Below are 23,500 nucleotides of genomic sequence, written 5' to 3' on the forward strand. Positions count from 1 at the left end.
AATACATATACCTTATTATAAGCCAGCGACAGTAAACAGACATCTACAGCCTTTTTCCCCCACCCATAAACCACTGAAGTACTTCACCCCAGCACATACTTGAGTCATTCTGCAAGCAGTTAAGAGGTAAAATCTAAGTTGAGCTCAGACTTGGGCCACAACCTACCTCACCACACTACTCAGCAAAGGAAACAATACATTTCACAGACCTGTTCGGCATAGAGGTCATCTCGGTCATGCATATGCTGATGCTTCCCCAAGTCTGTGGTGATCTCTCCCACTTCTGTGTAAAACTGCACATCTGTGTGCCGCTTCTTTCCAAACATGATGGCGTTCTGAGGGCAGCAAGCAGAAAACAAATACGAAGACTTTGGTTATGCAACGAACCAAGGCAAGAAAACAATAGCTACATGTGGACAACACGTGCACACACGCGCGTCAATATTATGTAAAAATAATCAAACCATCCCTTATGTGATCATGACGACATGGGAGAATCTTAATACAGACTTTAAGCAGTAGCCTGGAATGTGATGCACAGGTGGCATTTGATCCCCAGGACAGCATATTAACAGTGAGGCTTTGGTCCTCCCATAAGTAAACCATTAAAAGAAAAAAGTAACGGGGTTTGAGCAGTAGCGCAGCGGGTTAAGCGCACCTGGTGCGAAGCACAAGGACGGGTGTAAAGATCCTGGTTCAAGCCCCCAGCTCCACACTTGCAGGGGGGTTGCTTCACAAGTGGTGAAGGAGGTCTGTAGGTGTCTATCTTTCTCTCCCCCTTCTCTCCATTTCTCTCTGTCCTATCCAACAATGATGACATTAATAACCACAACAATGATAAAACAATAAGGGCAACAAAAGGGGAAAAACAGCCTTCAGAACAGTGGATTTGTAGTGCAGGCACCAAGCCCAGCAATAACCCTGAAGGCAAAAAAAACAACAACAAAAAACCACACACACACATACACACACACAAAACCAAACAACTAACAGTCCTATTAAATAGGTAAACTTTGGAGACATCAGTATTCAACTGTGTCTATAGTGAAGATTCTTTATTTCAGAATCTGGAATTTGGGAGACTTCATATAACATACCAAAGGGTCCTCATAATAATCTTGATAAGAGAATAGTAGATCTTGCTCAAGGTCTCAAACTCAGTAAGCAGAAAGGCATACCTTGAGATGAAAGTGCAGAACAATAATCATTTCTCCATCACAGGGCTGGAACAAAGCATGCTTGATGTTATTGTATAAAATGTCCACTTTGTCTCCTCGAACAGATGTAAAGCGGAAACCTGGAGGTGGGGAGAGACACAGCTAAGTATCAACTCATATCATTAGCTTAGCTCAGGATGAGCAGTATTTTTTCTGGCTGATTTGAAGAGGATTATCAGAAAGCAAACAACTATACAGACTTTCCTAGCCTTCTGGCAAGAAAGCAACGTATACAGCTCTCTCCCAGTATTTCCTTGTCATCCTGTATTATCTGACCAGTCATTCCTACTACTGTGACCCTTGAAGAGAGCCTAACACCAGCCATACCATTGACATGGGCTTCCAGCGACCCTTGCATCCTCTTCTGGGCAATGTTTGGTCGAATGTACAGATCTTTCAGTTTTGGATTACTCCGGTTCAGATTGATCACCAGTGAGTCTTGTTTCACGATGCCCTAAGCATAATGAGAAGTAAAGTAAATTTGCATGTCTTTTTTTCTTTTAATTTTGAGAGAATGGAGGTGACAGAGACACCAACAACACTACTTCACCACTTGCCAAGCTTTCCCCATACAGGTGGGGATCGAGGACTTGAACCCAGGTCCTTCCACACTATAACATGTGCTCAACCAGGGGCACCAGCACCCAGCCCTCAACTCTCCTATCTTTAGAATCCCCTCAACTCCACACGTGTCCTTCTGTACGAAGGAGCTTTGCCCATGTTTAGGCTTACCTCCTTCTCTTTCTCTTCTGCTTCCCGAGTCTTATAGCGTTTCTGTACTTCTTTTATAATCCGGAAAGCATTCTGAAGGTTCAAGGCTGGTACTGTCTGTTCTCCTGGTGCCTTCATATTTGAAGCTCGGTATGTACTACAGAAAAAAGTGTACACATTAACCTCGTCAAGTTAGCCAATGCCTGGAATTTTAAGAAATACCTCTGTTCTCTCTTAAACAGAAAAATTTAGGGAGTCTGGTGGTAGTGCAGCGGGTTAAGCGCACGTGGCACAAAGCGCAAGGACCCGAGTAAGGATCCCAGTTCGAGCCCCTGGCTCCCCACTTGCAGGGGAGTCACTTCACAAACCGAGAAGCAAGTCTACAGGTGTCTATCTCTCTCTGTCTCCCCTCCTCTGTTTCTCTCTGTTCTATCCAACAATAATGACACCAATAACAATAAAATAACAAGGGCAACAAAAGGGAATACATACATATTAAAAAAACAAAACAACAGAAAAATTTACAAATTATTCGTCTGTTTTATTTCTCAAGTCTGGCGTAAAATTCTGAAATTATCTGATTCCACGCAAGGGGGAAATAAACTCCAAATGTGGATACATTCTTTTTCAGCCTTATTGCAAAATATGTAAAGTACCAAATATTTCCATGAACATTCCAAGGCTCTATCCTCAAAATACTAGAAAGCTTTGCCATTTACCCAAAAGGGAGGATATAGCACAGAGAAGGAAGTGTGTGAAGTAAAACCCTCCAGCCAGTGGGGTCTGGGAGCAGCTCTTTTCATGAGGACTTACATTTCCTTCACAAACGTGGCTTCTGGATTAGGAAAGATGTTGCCCTCATTCCTGCCCAGAGCACTGCCTGGGCAATAGAAGTTGATTCGCAAGTAAGTGTAATCTCCTTCCACAGACATACTTATATTCTGTTCAAAGAAAGAAAAGGCATTTTCCCTCTTATCCTATAGTTTTGTCAATATTTCCATTTTATAAATAAAAATTTAAAAAAAGAAAGAAAAGGCATTTAAGGAATAAATCAATGTAGAAAGTAAAGGATTCTGGACTTGGAAGTTATGAGTAAGGGCACAAGAGTATAGAACTTGGGTTGGTGGTGGGAATAGTATGCAGATACCTATTACAGGGAGATAAGCAACTGTACCCATCTGCCAACAACTTTCCAAAAAGCCACTGTTTCCCCAATAAAATGATCTTAAAAATTAAAAAACACGTTGAGGGGTGAGAGATATCATAATGGTTATGAATGGTTATGCAAAGGATTATGGTCATGCCTGAGGGTCTTAAGTCCCAGATTCAATCCCATAGTACCACCGTCACCCAGAGCTGACCAGGGCTCTGGTAAAAATAAATGAATGAATGAATAAATGACTTAAAAACTCCACCTCATCCTCTAGACAGTAATTAATCATTATAGAGACCCTAAAATTATGTTAGGAACTAAAAATTGACTCTAGGACTGGGGAGATCCCAGAATGGTTATACAGAGACTTTCACGCCTGAGGTGCTAAAGGCCAATCCCATGAACTAGAGCTGAGCGGTACCTGATAAGAATAAATAAAATATAGATCACTAACCAGTTTGCAAATGCTAATCTAAATTTAATGGACTGAATAATATATATCTCCCCCCCAAAATTTCCTCCCCGAGCCCTAGTACTACATGACTGAGGAAATATTGACTTACAATACTGATGTATGCTAAGCACAACTGGCACTTAAAAGTATTTCATTTACTTTAGATAGAAAAACTGAGGGAGGGAAGACGGCGAGAGAAGAAACCTGCAGTACTGTTTCATCATTTATGAAACTATGCAGGTGGGGACCATAGGCATGAGTATGGTGTGTTCAACCAGGTGCACCAATGCCTGGCCTCCACAATTCATATTTTAACAATAAGTTTGGTGGTCCAGGAGGTGGTGCAATGGATAGTGTTGGACTCTCAAGCATGAGGTCCTGAGTTCAATCCCCGGCAGCACATGTACCAGAGTGATGTCTGGTTCTTTCTCTCTCCTCCTATCCCTCTCATAAATAAATAAATAGATAAATAAAAATTAAAAAAAAAAAAAAGAGTAAGTTTGGATGGAATCTTATTCAACTTCAGTACCTTGATTGTGGCAATGTGAAAAGGTGTGGCAATGCCAAACACAGGCATTATTACTGTCTCATACTTCTTGTCAATATATATCTTCATTTCCCGAATATGAGGTTCCTTAGGCATCAAAGAGGGATTTTTATAGGATACATTAGATTTTCGAGCTCTAGAGAAAAAAACAAAACAAAACAGCTTTTTGGAGAAATTTCTGCAAGTCACATGCACCCCCTAGACGATCTCAGTTAAACGAAAACTAACTTCTGAATCTGCTGCTCTCCTTTCTGTTCAGTCAATCGTCTCTTTGCTTCCTCATTGAGTTGAGCTGCCAGTTCTTTCTGATGTGCTCTTCGCTTCTCTTCTGCAGTCATCTCATTCTAGAGAAAGGAAAACTCAAGTAATCCGAACGTGAAGCACCATGACAGATACAGTCAAATTCGTTTTAAATAGACATCTTACTCGGGTTCTCTCTGTGAGCAGTGCTGCCCGAGAACCTCTTCCCAACAGGTCTTCGGCCTCATCTTTCTCCTCCTCCTCTTCTTCCTCATCCTCGTTCTATGGCGAAAACAATCATAAACAGATGTTTTAATTTTTGTTTAACTTTTCTTAACATTAAACTGCCTGTTACATTTATCTTCTTCCTACCTTTAGAAAAATCCCCATGTTTTTCACCTTCTTCTTCACAGAAGTAAGAACAGTGGCTGGGCCATCCTAGAACCAAAGGGAAAAAGTCAGACATCCATAAAAGCATTTATTTATTTAGCCACTGGTGTCAACAGCAGGGCTCTGCACAATTCCCTTCCTTCCTTTTAAATATAGCTAGAGATACATACAGAGAGATCTCACACCCCACAGCACTGACACTTCCTCCAGTGTAGTGGGGCCATATACATGGCAAAGCAGCACGTATCCAAGTGTGACAGTTTGCTGCCCCCAGCGCCCTCCTGTGGCACTTCCCGTATACAGGTGCTCCCTCCCCTGGCGACCAGGGGCTTCCTGGGCTCTCATGCATGGCAATGTTTGTGCTCTATCACGTGAGTACCTCCCAGTTCTTGTAAGAACAGTTAAAGTCAAACTTTTGCTCTTAGTATACAACTGAATAAATGCTCTGAATCTTCTAAATGATAAAGTCTCCTTGATAACTGATAAGTTTTTATCCTTCATTACTAACTACAATTTGAGAGGCACTATTAGGGTAATGGTTAATAAAGATTTAATTTGAAACCTGACTCAACAACTTTCTTTATATCTGGCAAGATAATTATACATTTTTTTTTAACCACAGCACTGCTCAGCTTTGGCTTATGGTACGTGGGACTTTGGAGCCTCAGGCATGAAAGTCTCTTTTTTTGATCTAGTAATTATTTTTATTAAATTTTTATTAGTGTTTCCTCCATTGGAAGGTTCCCTATTCTGCTATTTATTTATTTATTCATTCATTAATTCCCTTTTTTGTTGCCCTTGTTGGTTGCCTATACTTTATCCCTCTGGGAGTATGGAACAAAATTTTTTATGGGGGTGCAGAAGGTGGAAGGTCTATCTTCTGTAATTGCTGCAGGAATCTCTTTGCATAAACATTATCCGATCTACCCTCACACAATGAGTAAATTTCTATGACTCAAGGTTTTGTTTTTTTTTAATTTGTATGAGGGTAAGAATAGGCACTTCATAGGGTTATTGGCAGGATTCAATGAATTAACACATGAGCTGACTTGTCTTGAGAACACTGTGTTATTGCTATTAAGATCAATTCCTTTGTGTATTGCAACAAAGCAAGACTCGGGTTGGTGGTGGGGAGAGTCCAGGTCCTGGAAAAGGATGACAGATGACCCAGTGGGGGTTGTATTGTTATGTGGAAAACTGAGAAATGTTATACATGTGCAAACTAGTGTATTCACTGTAAAATAATCCCCAAATAAAGAAATTGTAAAATGAAATCAGTCACAAAAGACCACAAATGTCCTGAATAATCAAACCTTTAAGTGAGAAGTAGTTTACTTATTTCCTAGGCCTGAGAAACTAGTCGGGAAATGAGAAGTAACTACCAGAGGATACAGGTTTCATTCCGTGGGGATGAAAATGTTCTAAAATTAGATGGTGGCCATGGTAGCACAACTGGGAATAAAAGAAAAAAAGAAATCATATACTTTAAAAAGTGGGTAACTTCTAGTATGTAAAATGTAACTCAATCAAGGCATTACTTAAAAAGTGCAAAGGGGTGGTGACACCGCTCAGCAGGTCAGGCTCGTGCCTTGCCATGTGTGCAGCCCAGGTCTGAGTCCTGGCATCACACGGGAGGGGCCATGGCACCCAAGGAAGCACCGGCACGACAGTCTCCCCCTCCTTTACTGGAATGAAAAGTGACCTTGGCGCAGTCCTGGCTCCACACCCACCTCCAAAGACAAACCCACCAAGCTCCATTATTTGATTCTGATATCATTATCAAGGTTTAAACCATTCTCTGTAAGAGGACTAAAATCCCTATTAACTATATTATTATATTAGGCCAAGGATTTTAACAACGATCTTTTTTTTTTCTTTATTTATTTCCCCAAAGTACTGTACAGCTCTGCCTTATGCTGTGGGGGAGACTGAACTGAGGACTTCAGAGACTCAGGCATAAAAACCCTTTGCCACAAGGGCCGGTGTAAGGATCCCGGTTCGAGCCCCCTGTTCCCCACCTGCAGGGGAGTCGCTTTGCAAGTGGTGAAGCAGGTCTGCAGGTGTCCATCTATCTTTCTCTCCCCCTCCTCTCTCCATTTCTCTCTAGCATATCCAACAATGGCAGCAACAATAACAACTACAATAAGCGCAACAAAATGGGAAAAACAGCCTCCAGGAGCAGTGGCTTCGTGGTGCAGGCACTGAACCTCAGTGATAACTCTGGAGGCAAACAAGACAAAACAAAACAAAACAAAACACTCCTTTGCACAGACATTAATTATGCTATCTCCTTCACCCTTTAACAAAGGCTTATAAGGATAACACCACAGGGCAAAAAATATATGCCAAAAGTCAGTCTATGAACATTTAGAAGTCACACGTACCTCATCCACAAGCACTGTATCCCCAATAAACAAGGCGTAGGTTTTCTCTTCTGGTTTCTTCCCTTCTTTATTAGTCAGGTCTGAGAATCCCAAGTTGATGCTGAAAATCATTCCTTAAAACATTAAAGTAAGAGTCAGGCTGACTGTGAAAGGATGGGAAAGCAAAAGGGGAGTTATGAAGCTAAAGGGAATTAATCAACCCCCCGCCCCATACCCACTGCATGAGGGTAAAGCTTACCTTTCTTCAGTTTATACTGATTTTTACTATTAATTACTAAGGAGCCTTCACGGAACTCAATTCCCATGCCAAACCTAAAGGGAAAACAAGAGATAAAGTTCAGGGAAGGCAGGCAAACATGCAGAAAGATCTGCCACTTCTGATTAGTCAACCGAAGAATAGGACTCAAGGAGAGTCTCTGAGATCCTTTCTGAATATAATTTACTAATATGTACTTCATACAATACTTATGTTATCAAGCCTTCCCTATTTGAGTTTAGTCACTCTTATTTGCTAATTAAAAAAATTATTCTCTTTTGTTGCCCTTGTTTTTTATTTGCTAATTTTAACAAACATTTACTTAAGAAATAAGAGAAAGAAGGGGGAGAGTGAAAGAGAAACAGCAAGACAGACATGCACACTACAACAGCACTTTGTTATAAATGAAACCAGGAATTACATTTAAGGACTCATGTTACAAGTGCCAAGTTCTATTATACTACCATTCCGCCTCACAGACCACTGTTCAGCCATATTTATATTTTAGTCTTCTATATAATTAAGATAGAAGTTTTCCTATAAACAAGTTAGCAGAAACTGTTAAGGAATTCACTACCAAAGTAGTAATACATGGATTAAAAGATTCACATTTTTTAAAAGTAGCTAAAACACACACACACACACACACACACACACACACACAGTTGAAGGCATGGGAAGACACACACAGAGAACTACCTGCAGCACTGCCCCACCACCTGTGAAGCTTACCTCTGAGGATGGGAACTGGGGGTGAACCCTGACCCTTGAGCGCTGAAGCTCAACCAGGTGCTCCACTGCCTGGCCCCAAAGGACTCACTTTTTTTTTTTTTTAAATTTATTTATACTCTTTTGTTGCTCTTGTTTTATTGTTGGTGGATAGGACAGAGAGAAATGGAGAGAGGAGAGGAAGACCTTAGAGAGGGGAAGAGAAAGACAGACACCTGCAGACCTGCTTCATCGCTTGTGAAGCGACTCCCCTGCAGGTGGGGAGCTGGGGGCTTGAACAGGGATCCTTACGCCGGTCCTTGTGCTTTGCGCCACGTGTGCTTAACCAGGATTCACTCTTTAGTGGACTCCTGCTAAGTATATTTATTACACTGCGCTGTCAAGATTTAGTATTGGCTGAGTAGTGTACTTCCTCTTGTCACTTTCAGCTCATGAGCTGGCACAGTGCATAGCCGTTGGCTTGCAAGCATGAAGTCGGAAATTCAATGCTCAGCACTGCATATGCCGGAGTGGTACTCTGGCTTTCTCTGTCAGAGGCTGTGGTTCTGTGTTTGATCACTGGCATTGTATTGTTCGTTACCCAGCCCCGCCCCCATAAATAAATAAATCTTTAAAAATGAACAAAGTTTCCATCTAAGCAGACTGACTTTTTTTATTCAGTAGCCATCAGTGGTGCTGGCACTATGAACCCACCACTCTTGGTGGCTTTTATTTTTTTCTTTCCCTTTTCTCTTTCTTTTTTTATTTAATAGTGCAGAGAGAACTAGAGAGGGGCAGGGAGACAAAGGGAAAGAGAACGATAAGACACCCGTAGCTGCGTTTCACTGTTCATGAAGCAGCCCCGTGTAGGTGGGGAAGAGGCTCGAACCCAGGTCCTTGAGCGTGGCACTATGTGTGTTCAATCATGTAAGCCACCATCTGATCCCCTACTGTCTTTTTTTTTTTTTTTTTTTTTAATTTTTCCAGATGTCCTGTCTTTTGCAAAATGTTAATAGGTATTTCTGCTGGTCAATGGCCAAATACATTTCAGAAACACTGGCTTAAGCGAATATTCAGGGGTCAGCATGATGGCTCACCAGGGAGGGCGGCTGCTTTGCCAAAACTGTGACCATATACCCCTCCCACTGCCACACACACCACACAACTGCTATGGCTAACAGAAGAAGCTTTCCTTGAACACCTATTGGCATCTATTTACATTGGTCTAGCAAATTTTCAAATCTTTCTCGTATTTTGATAACACCACGCATTCAGCACATAGTTGAGTTTAATAAATCTTGACTAAACTGATTTAAGACTATTTTGCCTGACTACTGTCCATCATGGAAATCGACTCAGAGTGGCAATGAACAACATTATCATCTTACCCCAGGTTTTTGGTTATTTTGTTCAACAACTCTGGCTTCTGCTTTTTAACCACATCCATGACAGCATTATAAACATCACATATCTTTACACCTAGTAACGAGAGAGGAAGGGTCATTGAAGAGTCTTTCAGAAAACAAAAGCAGGTAACATGGAATGCAACTGTAGCAGTGGTATGGCTTAGAGACTTGCATTTTTAAAACTCAGTCACCTTTTTTAAATGCTAGGGATTGAATCCAGGGCTTCATATATATGAGACATGCTCTCTACTGCTCAGTTACAACCGTGGCCCATTCATAGTCGTTCTCAATACATGCTGAGAATCACCAACCAAGGGGCCAAGTGGTGGCACACCTGGTTAAGTGCACACAGTACAGCGCTCAAGGACCCAGGCTCAAGCCCCTGGTCCCCACAAGCAGGGGGGAAAGCTTCACAAGTGGTGAAGCAGGGCTGCAGATGTCTGTCTTTTTCCCTCTCTACCTCTCACACTCCTCTCAATTTCTCTCTTACATTGTAATAATAAATTAAATAATAAATATCCAATAACAAATAAATAAAAAAAAAATCATTGACCGGGAGTCCGGTGGTAGCGCAGCGGGTTAAGCGCATGTGGTGCAAAGCACAAGGACCAGTTTAAGAATCCCAGTTCAAGCCCCCGGCTCCCTGCCTGCAGGGGAGTCTCTTCACAGGCGGTGAAGCAGGTCTGCAGGTGTCTATCTTTCTCCCCCCCCCCCCCCGTCCTATCCAACAACAATGACAACAATAAAACAACTAGGGCAACAAAAGTAAATAAATATTAAAAAAAAAAAAAAATCACCGACCAACAGAACTCTGTAAAACACCAGCTTAACTTAGAGTGATAATTTTTTAAGAGTTAATGAATGGCTTGTGTGAAATTATATTCAACATACGTATTTTGAAAAAAAGACTTTACGTGGATGAATTATTAGAACTCTGGCCTTAATGTTTCAGGGCTATGATGAGATACTTCTGAGTCATGGTAATTAAGATATGGTAGTCTGAAAGTATAAGTCTCACCTTCATTAAGTTTGTATTTATGACTATGATTTGCAATAGGATTTCTTAAGATTAAACTAAGAGAATCAGAGGAATGGTACCTAGATGCTTTATGTAACACAGCTGGGGGTGGGAGATGGGTTACAAATTGGTATGGAACCATTTAGCTAACTGGGAGTACAGACCTTTAAAGAAAGGTTTATTTTTTGAAAGCAACAGTGAGAGAGGCCAGGGCACTGCTAGGTGTGTGTGTGTGGGGAGGCTGTGAACCAGGGACTCTTTAAGTTCTGTGCTCCACTGCTGAGCCACTTCTCTAGCTGAGAAAATGTAGTCTTGAGGCAAATAGGGTGCCAGGCACTTGGCGTTCTTCTGAGGCAGTTACTTGCTTAGCAAGACTGTTATTAGCTCTGTTCTCAAACTAAGATTCTTGGTATCCATTTAATGGCAGGATTAGTACTACACATTCTGTTGGTAAAGCCACTCATTCTAAGAATGTTGTAAATAAAAGCCCAAAATACATATCTTACTAGCTAAAAAGGTTTCTGTGAGCGCAGAGCACAAGGACCGGCCTGAAGATCCCAGTTCAAGCCCTTGGTTCCCCACCTGTAGGGAAGTCGCTTCACAGACAGTGAAGCAGGTCTGCAGGTGTCTTTCTCTCTTCCTCTCTGTCTACCCCTCCCCTCTCCATTTCTCTCTGTCCTATCCCAACGACATCAATAATAACTACAACAACAATAAAAACAAGGGCAACAAAAAGGAAATAATTAATTAAAAAAAGGTTTCTGTGCAAATCAGTGTAAAATCACAATGATCACTCATGATAAAAGAATCATAGATTTTAATAAGATATCTCACCATGTCTTAGTTCCTTTAGCAGTTCCTCTTGAAGCTGAAGCAAAAAGTTGTAATTTTCTTGAACTTCTTGAGATGGGTCAACCATCAAAGTTCGAACTAGGTTGGAGCAGTAAGATTTGAAACGAATGCCCATGGCACAAGTGATGGCCCCAAAATGCATGTGGTTCTTGTCACTAGAGAATGAAGAAAACATTTTTTTTTTATTAAAAAAAAATTTTTTTTTAAATCTTTATTGATTTTGAATAGAGACAGAGAGAAATTGTGAGGGGAAGGGGAATAATGCAGAAGAGAGACAGGGAGACACCTGCAGCCCTGCTTCACCACTTGTGAAGCTTTCCCCCTGCAGGTGGGACCAGGGACTTGAACCTGGATCCTTGTGCACTGTAATGTGTGCACTTAACCAGGTGTGCCACCGCCTGGCCCCCGAAAACATTTCTTTGATCAGAGCCAGTAAATCCTTCATATCACTGGCACACAACATCTAAAATTATTTTCAAACACTATATCCTAAACAGAAGTATAATATGGACCTAAAATCCCACCCTCCCACCCCAAAAGTCAACCAGTTTATACAGGCAGCAGAATAAAATGAGTGACTAGATCTTCTGGGATTTAAGTTTAGTGAATAGCCGAGTATGTTAAATACACAAAGAATACACTGAAATTATGTATGGCAGTGTAGAGTCATCTATCTACCATGAATTTCCCCACACTGACCAGAAGGAACAGCATTACTTACAACACTTCTAAAGTCAGAAGAGAAATAAGGGGACTTTTGTTATGAAATACCTAATAAGATTTTTTAAAATTTCAGCACGTTTCGGACCATTCCTCCCACCCTCCAAGTATTTATAACGATCAGGAGTAATGCTTATAAATTATTCAAGTAATAAATCATTTTCTTTGAAGTAATACAAAAGGTGCATCAAATTAGACAAAAAGACTGCAAAAGACACTAAAAGTTACTTTTCTGGGTTCTATAAACCAAATCAAAGAGAAAAGAAGAGAAAGGCAGCACAGAGGGCCGAGCCCCCCCCCCCCCCCGCTCGCCACCTGCAGGGGGTCGCTTCACAGGCGGTGAAGCAGGTCTGCAGAGGTCTCTCTCTCTTTCTCTCCCCGTCTTCCCTCTCTGCATTTCTCTCTGTCCTATCCAACGACACCAATAACTACAACAATAAAACAACAAGGGCAACAAAAGGGAATAAATATCCAACAACGATGACAACAACAATAACTACAACAATAAAACAACAAGGGCAACAAAAGGGAATAAATAAAATAAAAATATTTTAAAAAAGGGAATAAATACAAATTTAAAAAATTTAAAAAAGAAGAAAAAGAAAAAAAAAAAAAACAGGCTAAAAGTGACATGATGGCTTCTGTTCTATTTTGAAGGTTCAGCGACAACCTCAAACTTACCTCACCACACTGAACTTTAGATTGTAATTGCCACCACTCTGAATGATAGGAGGGTAGCACATCTCCACAGTAGAAGGGTCTGCCCCAGCTAGGTACTTTTTTTCTTCAATGGCCTTTTCCACAGACTCTGCCAATTTGCTGTGCCGCACTTTCTGTAAAATTACCCAGAAATAAAGCAACACTTACTACAGGGTAACACAGGTGTGTGTCTGCTGAGCTATGTGCCAGATAATGAGTAATTCTGGGCTGAGAAGGTAGCTCAATGGCTATGCACAAAGACTCGCGTGCCTGGAGTCTCATGGTTCCGGGCTCGACCCCCACCATGAGGCAGAGTGGAGCAGCGCTCTGGTTAGGTGGGGCGAGGGGGGCTGGCTGGGCTTATCTCACAGGAAGCTGCGCGTGCACACACCCACCATAAGGACTTTCATGCTTCCATTTACCTCATCGGCATCGACTATTTCCATGACTCTTTCTTTGAAGAATTTGTTGAAGACTTCAGAGGTGATGCTGGCAGCTTTCTTCATTAGGTTGAGTTCCCCATCCTCCTTGACAGCAATGGTGTAGGCTACAACTGCACTGATATCTATCTATAAGCAAAATGATAAAAAGTGCTGCCCTCTTATACAGAGCTCTGAATTTGATTATTAGTGATAATATCTGTTTATCTAGGGGCCTATTCATTCATCAGTAGTCCATAGAGTAACTAAACGTGTCTTCTCAAACTGCGTAAGCATTTGAAATAACTCTACACAGACTACTAATAATACAAGGGTCATCAAATTAACGTGCCATCTACACTATAACGATTACAGAGGGTTTTGTCAAAGACCAAAGGAGGGAGTTATGAGAATAAGCAAGAAAAAAATAAAGAAAAGAGTCTTTTCTGGACAAGAAAGCTTTCTTAGGACCCCTCTCTGATTGCTGGAGTATCTCCTGAATATTTCATTCTAGACCAAAAAAGTAAGATTGGCTTATTTTCTGCCAAAAGGAAGACATGGAAAGGGGAAGAAAGTTTCCCCCAAAGCAAATTCTTTGCATTATGCCACCGACACTCATCACACTTCTGCCCTGTCGACCCCCCATCTGCCTGCTCTGGGGGTGCTCTTACTTTGTCAAAGCCCTCTTTGTTGAGGCAGTCATTCCAGCTCTTCATGAACTCTCCTGGGAATTTGTCTTTGCTGAACACTCCAATCTTCTTGCCGCTCTTGCTTTCTTTAATGGCTTCAATCATCTTGTCAAAGCTGCTCTTGTTACTTTCATTCTATCAGTGTCACCAGGAATAAAAAGGTGAATTAGTTTTAAAAGGAGACGTCTTTTTCTAATACTAATAGGCAGAGACAAACATTTTAAACTGCAGAAAGAATAAATTCTTCCCCTGTGCCCTACTTAATTCTTAAGGGTACACTGTAACCGGCCAAAGCTAACCTTAAACAAGCTATCTTTATATAAAATGAAGTGCCACATAAGCCGACAGGACAATTCTTTTTCTTCAGGAACCAGTAAGGACCTCAAAATACATAGGTCAACGATATATTCAGAAAAAAAAAAAATCTGTCAGGCAGACAGTAGGACAGAAAGGTCACATTTCATAAAAGCCAGAAATGAGTACATCTAAGTTTCTTGAAAGATACTTGCTCTAATTAAGATACTTACAGAAAAACAAGTAAATTAGTAGTGTCCTTAGAATGAACAGGTAAAGTTAGTATTGACTTAAAACTTGGCCTTTTGTTTTGACTATAGAACCAATAGGGTGAGTGAACATGATTCTCACTAATGAAAACACAATGGAACTTTGTAATTATAACCACAGTCATTCAAATCTTCCAGTTGCATTAATTTTTTTTTTAAGATTGTAAATGATTATTTATTGGAGAGAGCCAGAGACAGGGGAGGGGGATATGGGGAGAGAGAAAGAGAGACACCTGCAGACCTGCTTCACCACCTGTGAAGCAACTCCCCTGCAGGTGGGGAGCCGGGGGCTCGAACCAGGATCCTTACCCCAGTCCTTGCGCTTTGTGCCACGTGTGCTTAATCTGCTGCACTACTGCTGGACTCCCCCTTACTTCCACTTTCTAAAGGAACCACAGATGCACGAGTCTCCTGGCAGGCGCACTGCAAATACCATTCCACTGTGGTGGATTTTCACCTGAAGCACTTCTACACCATTCACAAAGCGCCCCCTGCAGGTGGGGACAGGGGCTGGAGCCTGAGTCCTCACACACTACAACATTTGCGCTCAACCAGGTGCGCCACCATCTGGCTGAGTTTTGTTTTTTTCTGTAAACTCTAGAAAACATTCGTGCTTAGCACCATTCAACAGTTCTGACCTTTTCCCGGATCAGCAGTGTGATGGCAGGGGCTCCATTAGCATTCTCATTGCCCTTGGTGTTTGCAATCTGCTTCAAGAACTCCACTTTTTTCTTGCTAGCCATAAAGATGATTTTGTCATCACAGAAGACCATGATAGTATCAGTCAGCTCGTAACCAAAGAGCCATGTCTATGGAAAATGACAATTGCAGTTAGGGATTTAAAAAACAAACAAACCAACAATGATGTTTACAATACAGAATTATTTATAAAATATATGGAATTAACTCCAAAATAATCTGGGGTGGGAAGTCTTCAAGTGTACACAAATGAGAATGGTCAGAGCTGATAATTTATTGACACAGATATGGATGTACATAGGGACAGATAAAATGTTATTCTACTACTTCTATGTTTGTAATAGGGTATAATAAAGATCATCGAATTACGTGAATAATTCATTTACAGAACAATAATCATTAATAAGACAGACTAACAACTCCCTCAAACGGCTGTCTAGCAATTATGCTCTATCTTTTCTTGAGGTTAAGAATAACCACTGGTTGGGAGTCAGGCAGTAGTGCAGAGGGTTAAGAGCAGGTGGTACAAAGTGCAAGGACCAGCATAAGGATCCCAGTTTGAGCCCCCAGCTCTGTACCTGCAGGGGGGTCACTTCACAAGTGGTGAAGCAGGTCTGCAGGTGTCTGTCTTTCTCTCCCCCCTCTGTCTTTCCCTCCTCTCTCCATTTCTCTGTCCTATCCAACAACAACAACAACAAGGACAGCAAAAAGCAATAAATAAATAAATAAATAATTTTAAAAAGGGGGGGGGGGAGAAAGAATAACCACTGGGCAGGGAGAGATAGCATAATAGTTATGTAAGGTGTTCTTGCATAAGTCACCAGAGGTCCCAGGTTCAATCACTTTAAGCCAGAACTGAGCGGTGCTTTGGTTAAAAAAAAAAAAAAAAAAAAAAGAGGAGTCGTCGGGTGGTAGCGCAGCAGGTTAAGTGCACGCGGCGCAAAGCGACACGACCAGTATAAGGATCCCCGGCTCCCCACCTGCAGGGGAGTCGCTTCATAAGTGGTGAAGCAGGTCAGCAGGTGTCTATCTTTCTCTCTCCCCGTCTTCCTCAGTACCTGAGGATTATGTAGTTAAAATTCACCCTGACTTACATACTAGATGCATTCCTTCTTTGTCCTTATGGAAATCAATGGAGTCCACTAAACTTTTTCATAATGATGAAAATATTCTTTACATGCTAACATGGCAGACAATATTGAGTCTTAGGAATTATAACAGGGCATTGAAGAATAGTAGAAAACTCAATGTTCTCAGGGCTAGAAACTATTATAAATGTCTCACCTGTAAGGCAGTTGATTTGGCATAAACAATTTCTTCATCAACTCCCACTGATACAACAATAGCATCAACATTGGCATATTCATCTTCTCCTTTCTGAAAAGGAAAGAATAGGTAACTTGGTGATTTTCTTTTTAAGTTAGCATAACCAAGAAGAGGTTTCAGTATTCACTCAGAATATACAATTTGTTTCAGCAGCATTTGTTGAAGATCGTTCTTTTCCCATTGAGTTATCTTAGTATTACTGTAAAAAAATTAAATAATGTAAAGTTTACTGTAGCCTTGTAGTAGCTTTGAAACAAAGAATTGTGAATCACCTGACTCTTAGTTACTCTTAAGTTAACACTGCAAAATCAAAGGACTAGTAATTGTGAACTTTTGACCTATGACTTTACAAAGTCAAGAAAAACACCTACTTGATATTGTTACATTTTCTTTTTGCCTCCATGATTATCACTGTGGCTCATTGCCTGCATTACGAATCCACTGCTCCTGGAGGCCACCCCCCCCCCCATTTTGTTGCCCTTGTTGTTGCTGGATAGGACAGAGAGAAATCGAGAGAGAAGGGAAAGACAGAGAGGGAGAAAGACACCTGCAGACCTGCTTCACTGCTTGTGAAGCGACCCCCCTGCAGGTGGGGAGCTGGGGGCTTGAACTGGGATCCTTACACCAGTCCTTGCACTTCACACCATGTGCGCTTAACCTACTGCTCGGCCCCCTTTTTACACATTTTAAGGCTTCTCATTGTCAATAAAAATCCAAATGACAGCAATTGAGGATTCTGTTGAACATCACACCTAAACAATATATATGACTTAAATATACTGTCACCTAGAAACTATGTATTTCCTTGTTGGGTTTTGAAAGGTCTTCCACACCTCTTGAGATGAAACTGACTATGGAGACGGACCCTCCCTTGGAGTTACGGTACCCCCAATGTGGTGCTAGGACTTGAGATGCATATGGCAAGGCACATACCTTACCCAAAGAGTTCTCTCTCCACTCCCACCCCACTGATGGTTCCTGTTTGGTAAAGTTTTACTACTATTTCTGTAATAGCAGCAAATGCTGGAGAGGGTGTGGGGTCAAAGGAACCCTCCTGCACTGCTGGTGGGAATGTCAATCGGTCCAACCTCTGTGGAGAACAGTCTGGAGAGCTCTCAGAAGGCTAGAAATGGACCTACCCTATGACCCTGCAATTCCCCTCCTGGGGATATATCCTAAGGAACCCAACACATCCATCCAAAAAGATCTGTGTATACATATGTTCTTGGCAGCACTATTTGTAATAGCCAAAACCTGGAAGCAACCCAGGTGTCCAACAACAGATGAGTGGCTGAGCAAGTTGTGGTCTATATACACAATGGAATACTACTCAGCTGTAAAAAATGGTGACTTCACCGTGTTCAGCCGATCTTGGATGGACCTTGAAAAAAATCATGTTGAGTGAAATAAGTCAGAAACTGAAGGATGAATATGGGATGATCTCACTCTCAGGCCGAAGTTGAAAAACAAGATTAGAAAAGAAAACACAAGTCGAACCTGAAATGGAATTGGAGTATTACACCAAAGTAAAAGACTCTGGGGTGGGTGGATGGGTGGGGAGAATACAGGTCCATGAAAGATGATGAATGACATAGTGGGGATTGTATTGTTAAATGGGAATCTGGGGAATGTTATGCATGTACAAACTATTGTATTTACTGTTGAATGTAAAACATTAATTCCCCAATAAAGAAATAAAAAAAAAAAGTTTTACTACTATTTCTAAGAATAAAAAAATCAGTGAGTTAGAACTGTTAGTATCTTAGCATGAATCCAGGTTTCGACACTAAATTGATTCACCACTGCGTAGAAAGAAGGAAGGAAGGAAGGAAGGAAGGAAGGAAGGAAGGAGAAATTAGCTTCATTAAAGAATGTCTTTGATGCAGCAAAAATAGTCAAAACCATGATATCTTAGCCTTTGTCTTAAATATTCTGTGAAAAGCAGCCTGGTAGGTGGCACAGTGGTTAAGCTGTTGGACCCTCAAACATGAGGTTCTGAGTTTGACCCCAACACAAGATATGCAGGAGCAATGTTCTGGCTTTCCCCTCCTTCAGAAATACAAACACACACACTAAATCAGTGAAGACAGGTAGGGGAAAGTAAGAAGCACGAGAAACTCCAGGGCTAAGGACTTGACTCTTGTTGCTGTCAGGTAATATTGAGGTCTGAATCAGAAAGAAGAAAAAAAAAATCCACTGCACGTGGTACAAAGCACAAGGACCGGCATAAAGATCCCGGTTCGAGCCCCCAGGCTCCCCACCTGCAGGGGAGTCGCTTCACAGGCGGTGAAGCAGGTCTGCAGGTCTCTGTGTTTCTCTCCCCGTCTCTGTCTTCCCCTCCTCTCTCTCCACTTCTCTCTGTCCTATCCAACGACATTAATAACAACAACAATAATAACTACAACAACAAAAGGGAGTATTTTAAGAAATTCCAATTTTTTTTTTTAAGATTAACACCCTGAATAAAGTATAACTCTTAAAGAAAAAATTTTGGGTTTGCCAATATCCAAGTAATATGATATGCATTAAATATAATGAAACCTGATCATTAAAATGTTTCTTATAAAACTTTACCTCATGCCTGAGGCTCCAACCCAGGTTCAATCCCCTGCACCACCATAAGCCAGAGCAGAGCAGTGTTCTGGTAAAAACAAAAACAAACGAACAAACAAACAAAAAATCCTTACCCTTATTTTCTACTAGAAGGTAAAATATATTAAATTCTTTTAAAAAATGCCATGAAGAGTGTGGTCTGGGAGGTGGCGCAGTGGATAAAGTATTGGACTCTCAAGCATGAGGTCCTGAGTTCGATCCCCCGCAGCACATGTATCAGAGTGACGTCTGGATTGGCCGCAGCTTTTGCAGAAGGTTCCCAGCCCTCTAACAGAGTGACGTCTGGTTCTTGCTCTCTTTCTTCCTATCTTTCTCATTAATAAAAAAATTAAAATATTTTTTAAATTTTTATTTATCTTCTCTTTTGTTGCCCTTGTTGTTTTTATTGCTGTTGCAGTTATTGTTGTTGTCGTTGTTGGATAGGACAGAGAGAAATGGAGAGAGGAGGGGAAGACAGAGAGGGGGAGAGAAAAGACAGACACCTGCAGACCTGCTTCACCGCCTGTGAAGTGACTCCCCTGCAGGTGGGGAGCTGAGGGCTTGAACCGGGATCCTTATGCCGGTCCTTGTGCTTTGCGCCATGTGTGCTTAACCTGCTACCACCCAACTCCCAAATCAAAATATTTTTAAAAATTCCATGAAGAGCCAGCAAGGTAGCTCACCTGGTCGTGTGACTGACTGCCTTGTCAAGCACATGGGTCAGGTTCAAGCCCCCAGCACCTGAAAAAGTTAGCTTGAAGCAATGATTTAACAAACTTGTGAGGCTCCAAGGCACCAAAAATAAGTAAGTCACAATTCTGTGGAAAGGAATGCAAAATGTACACAGATGTTAAGCGTGCACTGTGCAGTATGATACTGTCTCATGGAAAAACACGTTTATACTTTAGTAAAAGTTGAACTTGCAGACTTGGGTATCTGGGATACATTTTCTCAAAAATGATAACAAAATTTGAGTTTTCCATTAAAATTAAAATCTTTGAAAACTTGTATCCACCACTACAAACTTGAAAGCATTTCTAGTTTTTCAAGTTGTCTGCTAAGGGTCAGTGCGATGACTATTCATGGTTCTCTGGTATCACATTTACATTATACACAAAACATCTGGGGTAGCTGCATAACCGAGAGAACCACGATTCTCCAAAGCAGTCAGGCATACCGCATACTGCTACAACACCATGCATACAAGATCAAAGCTGGGACACAGTACTAAAGATTATTCTTGTGGTTTCACAGTCCACATGACTAACTTCAGGCAATAAAGAGCATTCATTCATAGTCAAGTTTATCAAGAGAGTTGAGCAGTGCTCTGGTCTCTGTGTCTTTCTCTCATGTTAAAAAACATACAATTTGGGGTGAGGGCATAGCATAATGGTTATGCAAAGACACTCTCATGCCTGAGGCTCTAAAGTCCCAGGTTCAACCCCCCACACCACCATAAACCAGAGCTGAGCAGTGGTCTGGTCAAAAAAAAAAGTTCAGAATGCAAAAAAATACAATTTTTTAAATGTTCAGAAACAGACAGTTCATCACTTACTGTAACTAATCTAAGAATTACTTTTCACACTTGTGTTTCAAATTAACCAGGAAAACGTGTATCAAGTGCTTAGGCAGTTCATGTGAAGTACCAGTTATACTATAACTGCTTAACATGTAGTGTCATTATTATTGAAACCATTTTTTGGGTTAAAATTTATTTATTTATTCATGTATTATTGGACAGAGACAGAGAGAACTTGAGAAGGAAGGGGAGACAGAGAGGGAAAGAGATAGACACATGCAGCCCTGCTTCACAACTTGTGAAATTTCCCCCTGCAGGCGGGGACCAGGTCCTTGCACATTGTAACATGTGCACTCAACCAGGTGTGCCACCACCCAGCTAAAATTTACCATGATTTATACTGTAGTTATTGATGTCAAAGTTTAGGGGTGGGTGGGAGAGGGCATATCCAGAGAATGCACTTAACCCTGGTGGTCAAAAAAGTCTAGATGTAAAGCTACCAAGTTTGCAGATGCTACCATGACACTACCCTGACTTCCCTGGGCAGACAACTTTACCAATGTGTCGAGAAACTCACCCCCTCAGAGCCCTATCCCACTAGGGAAAGACAGAAACAGGCTGGGGGCATGGATCCACACGTCAATATCCATGCTCAGAGGAAAAAAATTACGGAAGCCAGAACTCCCATCTTCTGCACCCCATAAAAAATTTTGGTTCAAGGGCAGGTTATAGATAGCATAATGATTACACAGAGAAGTTCTCATGCCTGAGGTTCAATCCCCTGCATCAACCGTCATAAATCAGGGCTGAGCAATGTTCTGGTAAAAAAAATAAATAAATAAAAGTTTTTTTGGTCCATACTCACAGAGGGATAAAGTAAAGGGAACCTTTCAATGGGATGGGATACAGAACTTTGGTGGAAGAAATTGTAGGGAATTGTACCCATTATCCTACAATACTGTTAATCATTATTAAGTCACTAATAAAAAATTTAGAAGTCTAGATATAAACAGAATATGAGGAGTAAAACTGACTTTATGAAAAATATACATCCATAAGGTTGATTTTAGGATACTTTCAAATGTCTTTTAAAATATTCTATCACAGAACAAAATGCTTTCTTTTCAAGATTCATTTAAAAAATTTTTTAAAAAATATTTTCTCTTTTTCACTGCTCTTGTTTTTCATCATTGTTGTTATTGATGTCGCTGTTGGTTAGATAGGATAGAGAGAAATGGAGAGAGAAGGGGAAAGAAAGACAGACACCTACAGACCTGCTTCACTGCCTGTGACGTGACTGCCCTGTAGTTGGGGAGACTGGGGGCTCGAACTGGGATCCTTACACTGGTTCTTGCGCTTTGCGCCACCTGCGCTTAACACGCTGCACTACCGCCTGACTCCCAAGGTTCATTTTTTTTATTTGTGAGACAAGTGAGAGAACTAGAGTACTATTCTGGCACATGAGATGCTGAGGATTGAACTCAGGACCTCACACTTGAAAGTCTAACGGTTTATTCACTGTGCCACCTCCCAGGCTGCAGGATACACTTGTTAATTCTCTCTGTCACCTCCAGGGTTATCCCTGGGACTAGGTTCCTGCACTACAAATCCTATGCTCCTGGAGGCCATCTTTTTCTCTTTTTTTTGTTGTTGTTGCCCTTGTTGCTATTGTTACTGTTGTTATTGCTGCTGGAGGGGAAGACTGAGAGAAATTGAGACAGAGAGGGGGAGAGACAGACAGACACCTGCAAAGCTGCTCCATCACTTGTGAAGTGACTGCCCTGCAGGTGGGGAGCCCTGTGGGTGGGTAGCCAGCACCCCAATCCTGTTGATCACACCTGGAATACATTCACTTAAAGCAACTTTTAAAAATGTGCTATAATTTAATAATGTAGATATGTTAATATTTTCTCTTTATCTCCTAATAGTTACTTTTTATTTTTGGAAAATGGCAACAATCCATCTATAGTAATAAAGTATCTTTTAAAAAAAGTTTTTTTAACTTTACTTATTCCCTTTTGTTGCCCTTGTTGTTTTATTGTTGTAGTTATTATTGTTGTTGTTGATATCATCGTTGTTAGATAGGACAGAGAGAAATGGAGAGAGGAGGGGAAGACAGAGAGCGGGGAGAGAAAGACACCTGCAGACCTGTTTCATCGCCTGAGAAGCGACTCCCCTGCAGGTGGGGAGCTAGGGGCTGGAACCAGGATCCTTACACCAGTCCTTGCGTTTTACGACGTGTGCTTAACCCTCTGCACTACAGTCTGACTCTCTTGAGTTAAGTCATACTACATAGAAGAAAGCAAACAAAACTCAGAGAAAACAGAATAGAGGGCAGAAAAAAATTAAAATAAAACAGCCACTAAACAAAGATACAACATTCATGAAATATGAAACTAATTTGATAAACTATAATAAGGGAGGGCGAGTGGTGGCACACTGTTTGAGTCCCCGGCTCCCCACTTGTAGGGGGGTCGCTTCACAAGCAGTGAAGCAGATCTGCAGGTGTCTGTCTTACCCTGCTCTCTCAATGTCTGCCCTGTCCAACAACAATAGCAATGACAACAACAAGGGCAACAAAATGGGGGGGGGGTCTCCAGGAGCAGTGGATTTGTACTGCAGATGAGCCCGAGATAACTCTGGAGGCAAAAAAATAAATAAATAAATAAAAGACAAGAAAGAAGTTAAAATTAGAAATTATGAGAGGGGTGAGGAGACAGCCCTTGTCTCAGACTGTGAGGATGTAGGTCTGAACTCTGGATGCCCAGCAGTACCACCGATAGCACCAGGATAGTTCCATGGGTGGCGGAGTGGTGTATTCTGTTATCTTTCCCTAGGTGTGCTTCTTTCTCTTTCTCTTAAACAAAAAATTGAGCTGGGAATGCTACTTAGGGCATTGTGTATGTGTGAAGCATGGGCTCGTGTCCCAGCATTACAT

At 41.3% G+C, this 23,500-nt stretch overlaps 1 protein-coding gene across 1 annotated transcript in view; it reads right to left on the bottom strand.

Annotated features, from left to right (window-relative positions):
• SUPT16H (SPT16 homolog, facilitates chromatin remodeling subunit) overlaps positions 1-23,500 on the bottom strand; it is a 39,412-nt gene that overhangs the window by 8,155 nt on the left and 7,757 nt on the right. Inside the window, exons 2-19 of the mRNA XM_007536976.3 lie at positions 16,410-16,502; positions 15,065-15,235; positions 13,846-13,998; positions 13,178-13,324; positions 12,738-12,889; positions 11,319-11,491; positions 9,449-9,539; positions 7,335-7,408; positions 7,097-7,209; positions 4,695-4,760; positions 4,509-4,604; positions 4,311-4,426; positions 4,065-4,218; positions 2,742-2,869; positions 1,950-2,085; positions 1,545-1,671; positions 1,179-1,297; positions 210-335 (exon numbers count right to left, since the gene is read on the bottom strand). Of these exons, the coding sequence (XP_007537038.1) occupies positions 210-335; positions 1,179-1,297; positions 1,545-1,671; positions 1,950-2,085; positions 2,742-2,869; positions 4,065-4,218; positions 4,311-4,426; positions 4,509-4,604; positions 4,695-4,760; positions 7,097-7,209; positions 7,335-7,408; positions 9,449-9,539; positions 11,319-11,491; positions 12,738-12,889; positions 13,178-13,324; positions 13,846-13,998; positions 15,065-15,235; positions 16,410-16,502 (2,235 nt within the window). The remainder of the gene's footprint in view (positions 1-209; positions 336-1,178; positions 1,298-1,544; positions 1,672-1,949; positions 2,086-2,741; positions 2,870-4,064; positions 4,219-4,310; positions 4,427-4,508; positions 4,605-4,694; positions 4,761-7,096; positions 7,210-7,334; positions 7,409-9,448; positions 9,540-11,318; positions 11,492-12,737; positions 12,890-13,177; positions 13,325-13,845; positions 13,999-15,064; positions 15,236-16,409; positions 16,503-23,500) is intronic.

This window comes from Erinaceus europaeus, chromosome 16 (genome assembly GCF_950295315.1).
Source record: "Erinaceus europaeus chromosome 16, mEriEur2.1, whole genome shotgun sequence".
Taxonomy (NCBI): Eukaryota; Metazoa; Chordata; class Mammalia; order Eulipotyphla; family Erinaceidae; genus Erinaceus; species Erinaceus europaeus.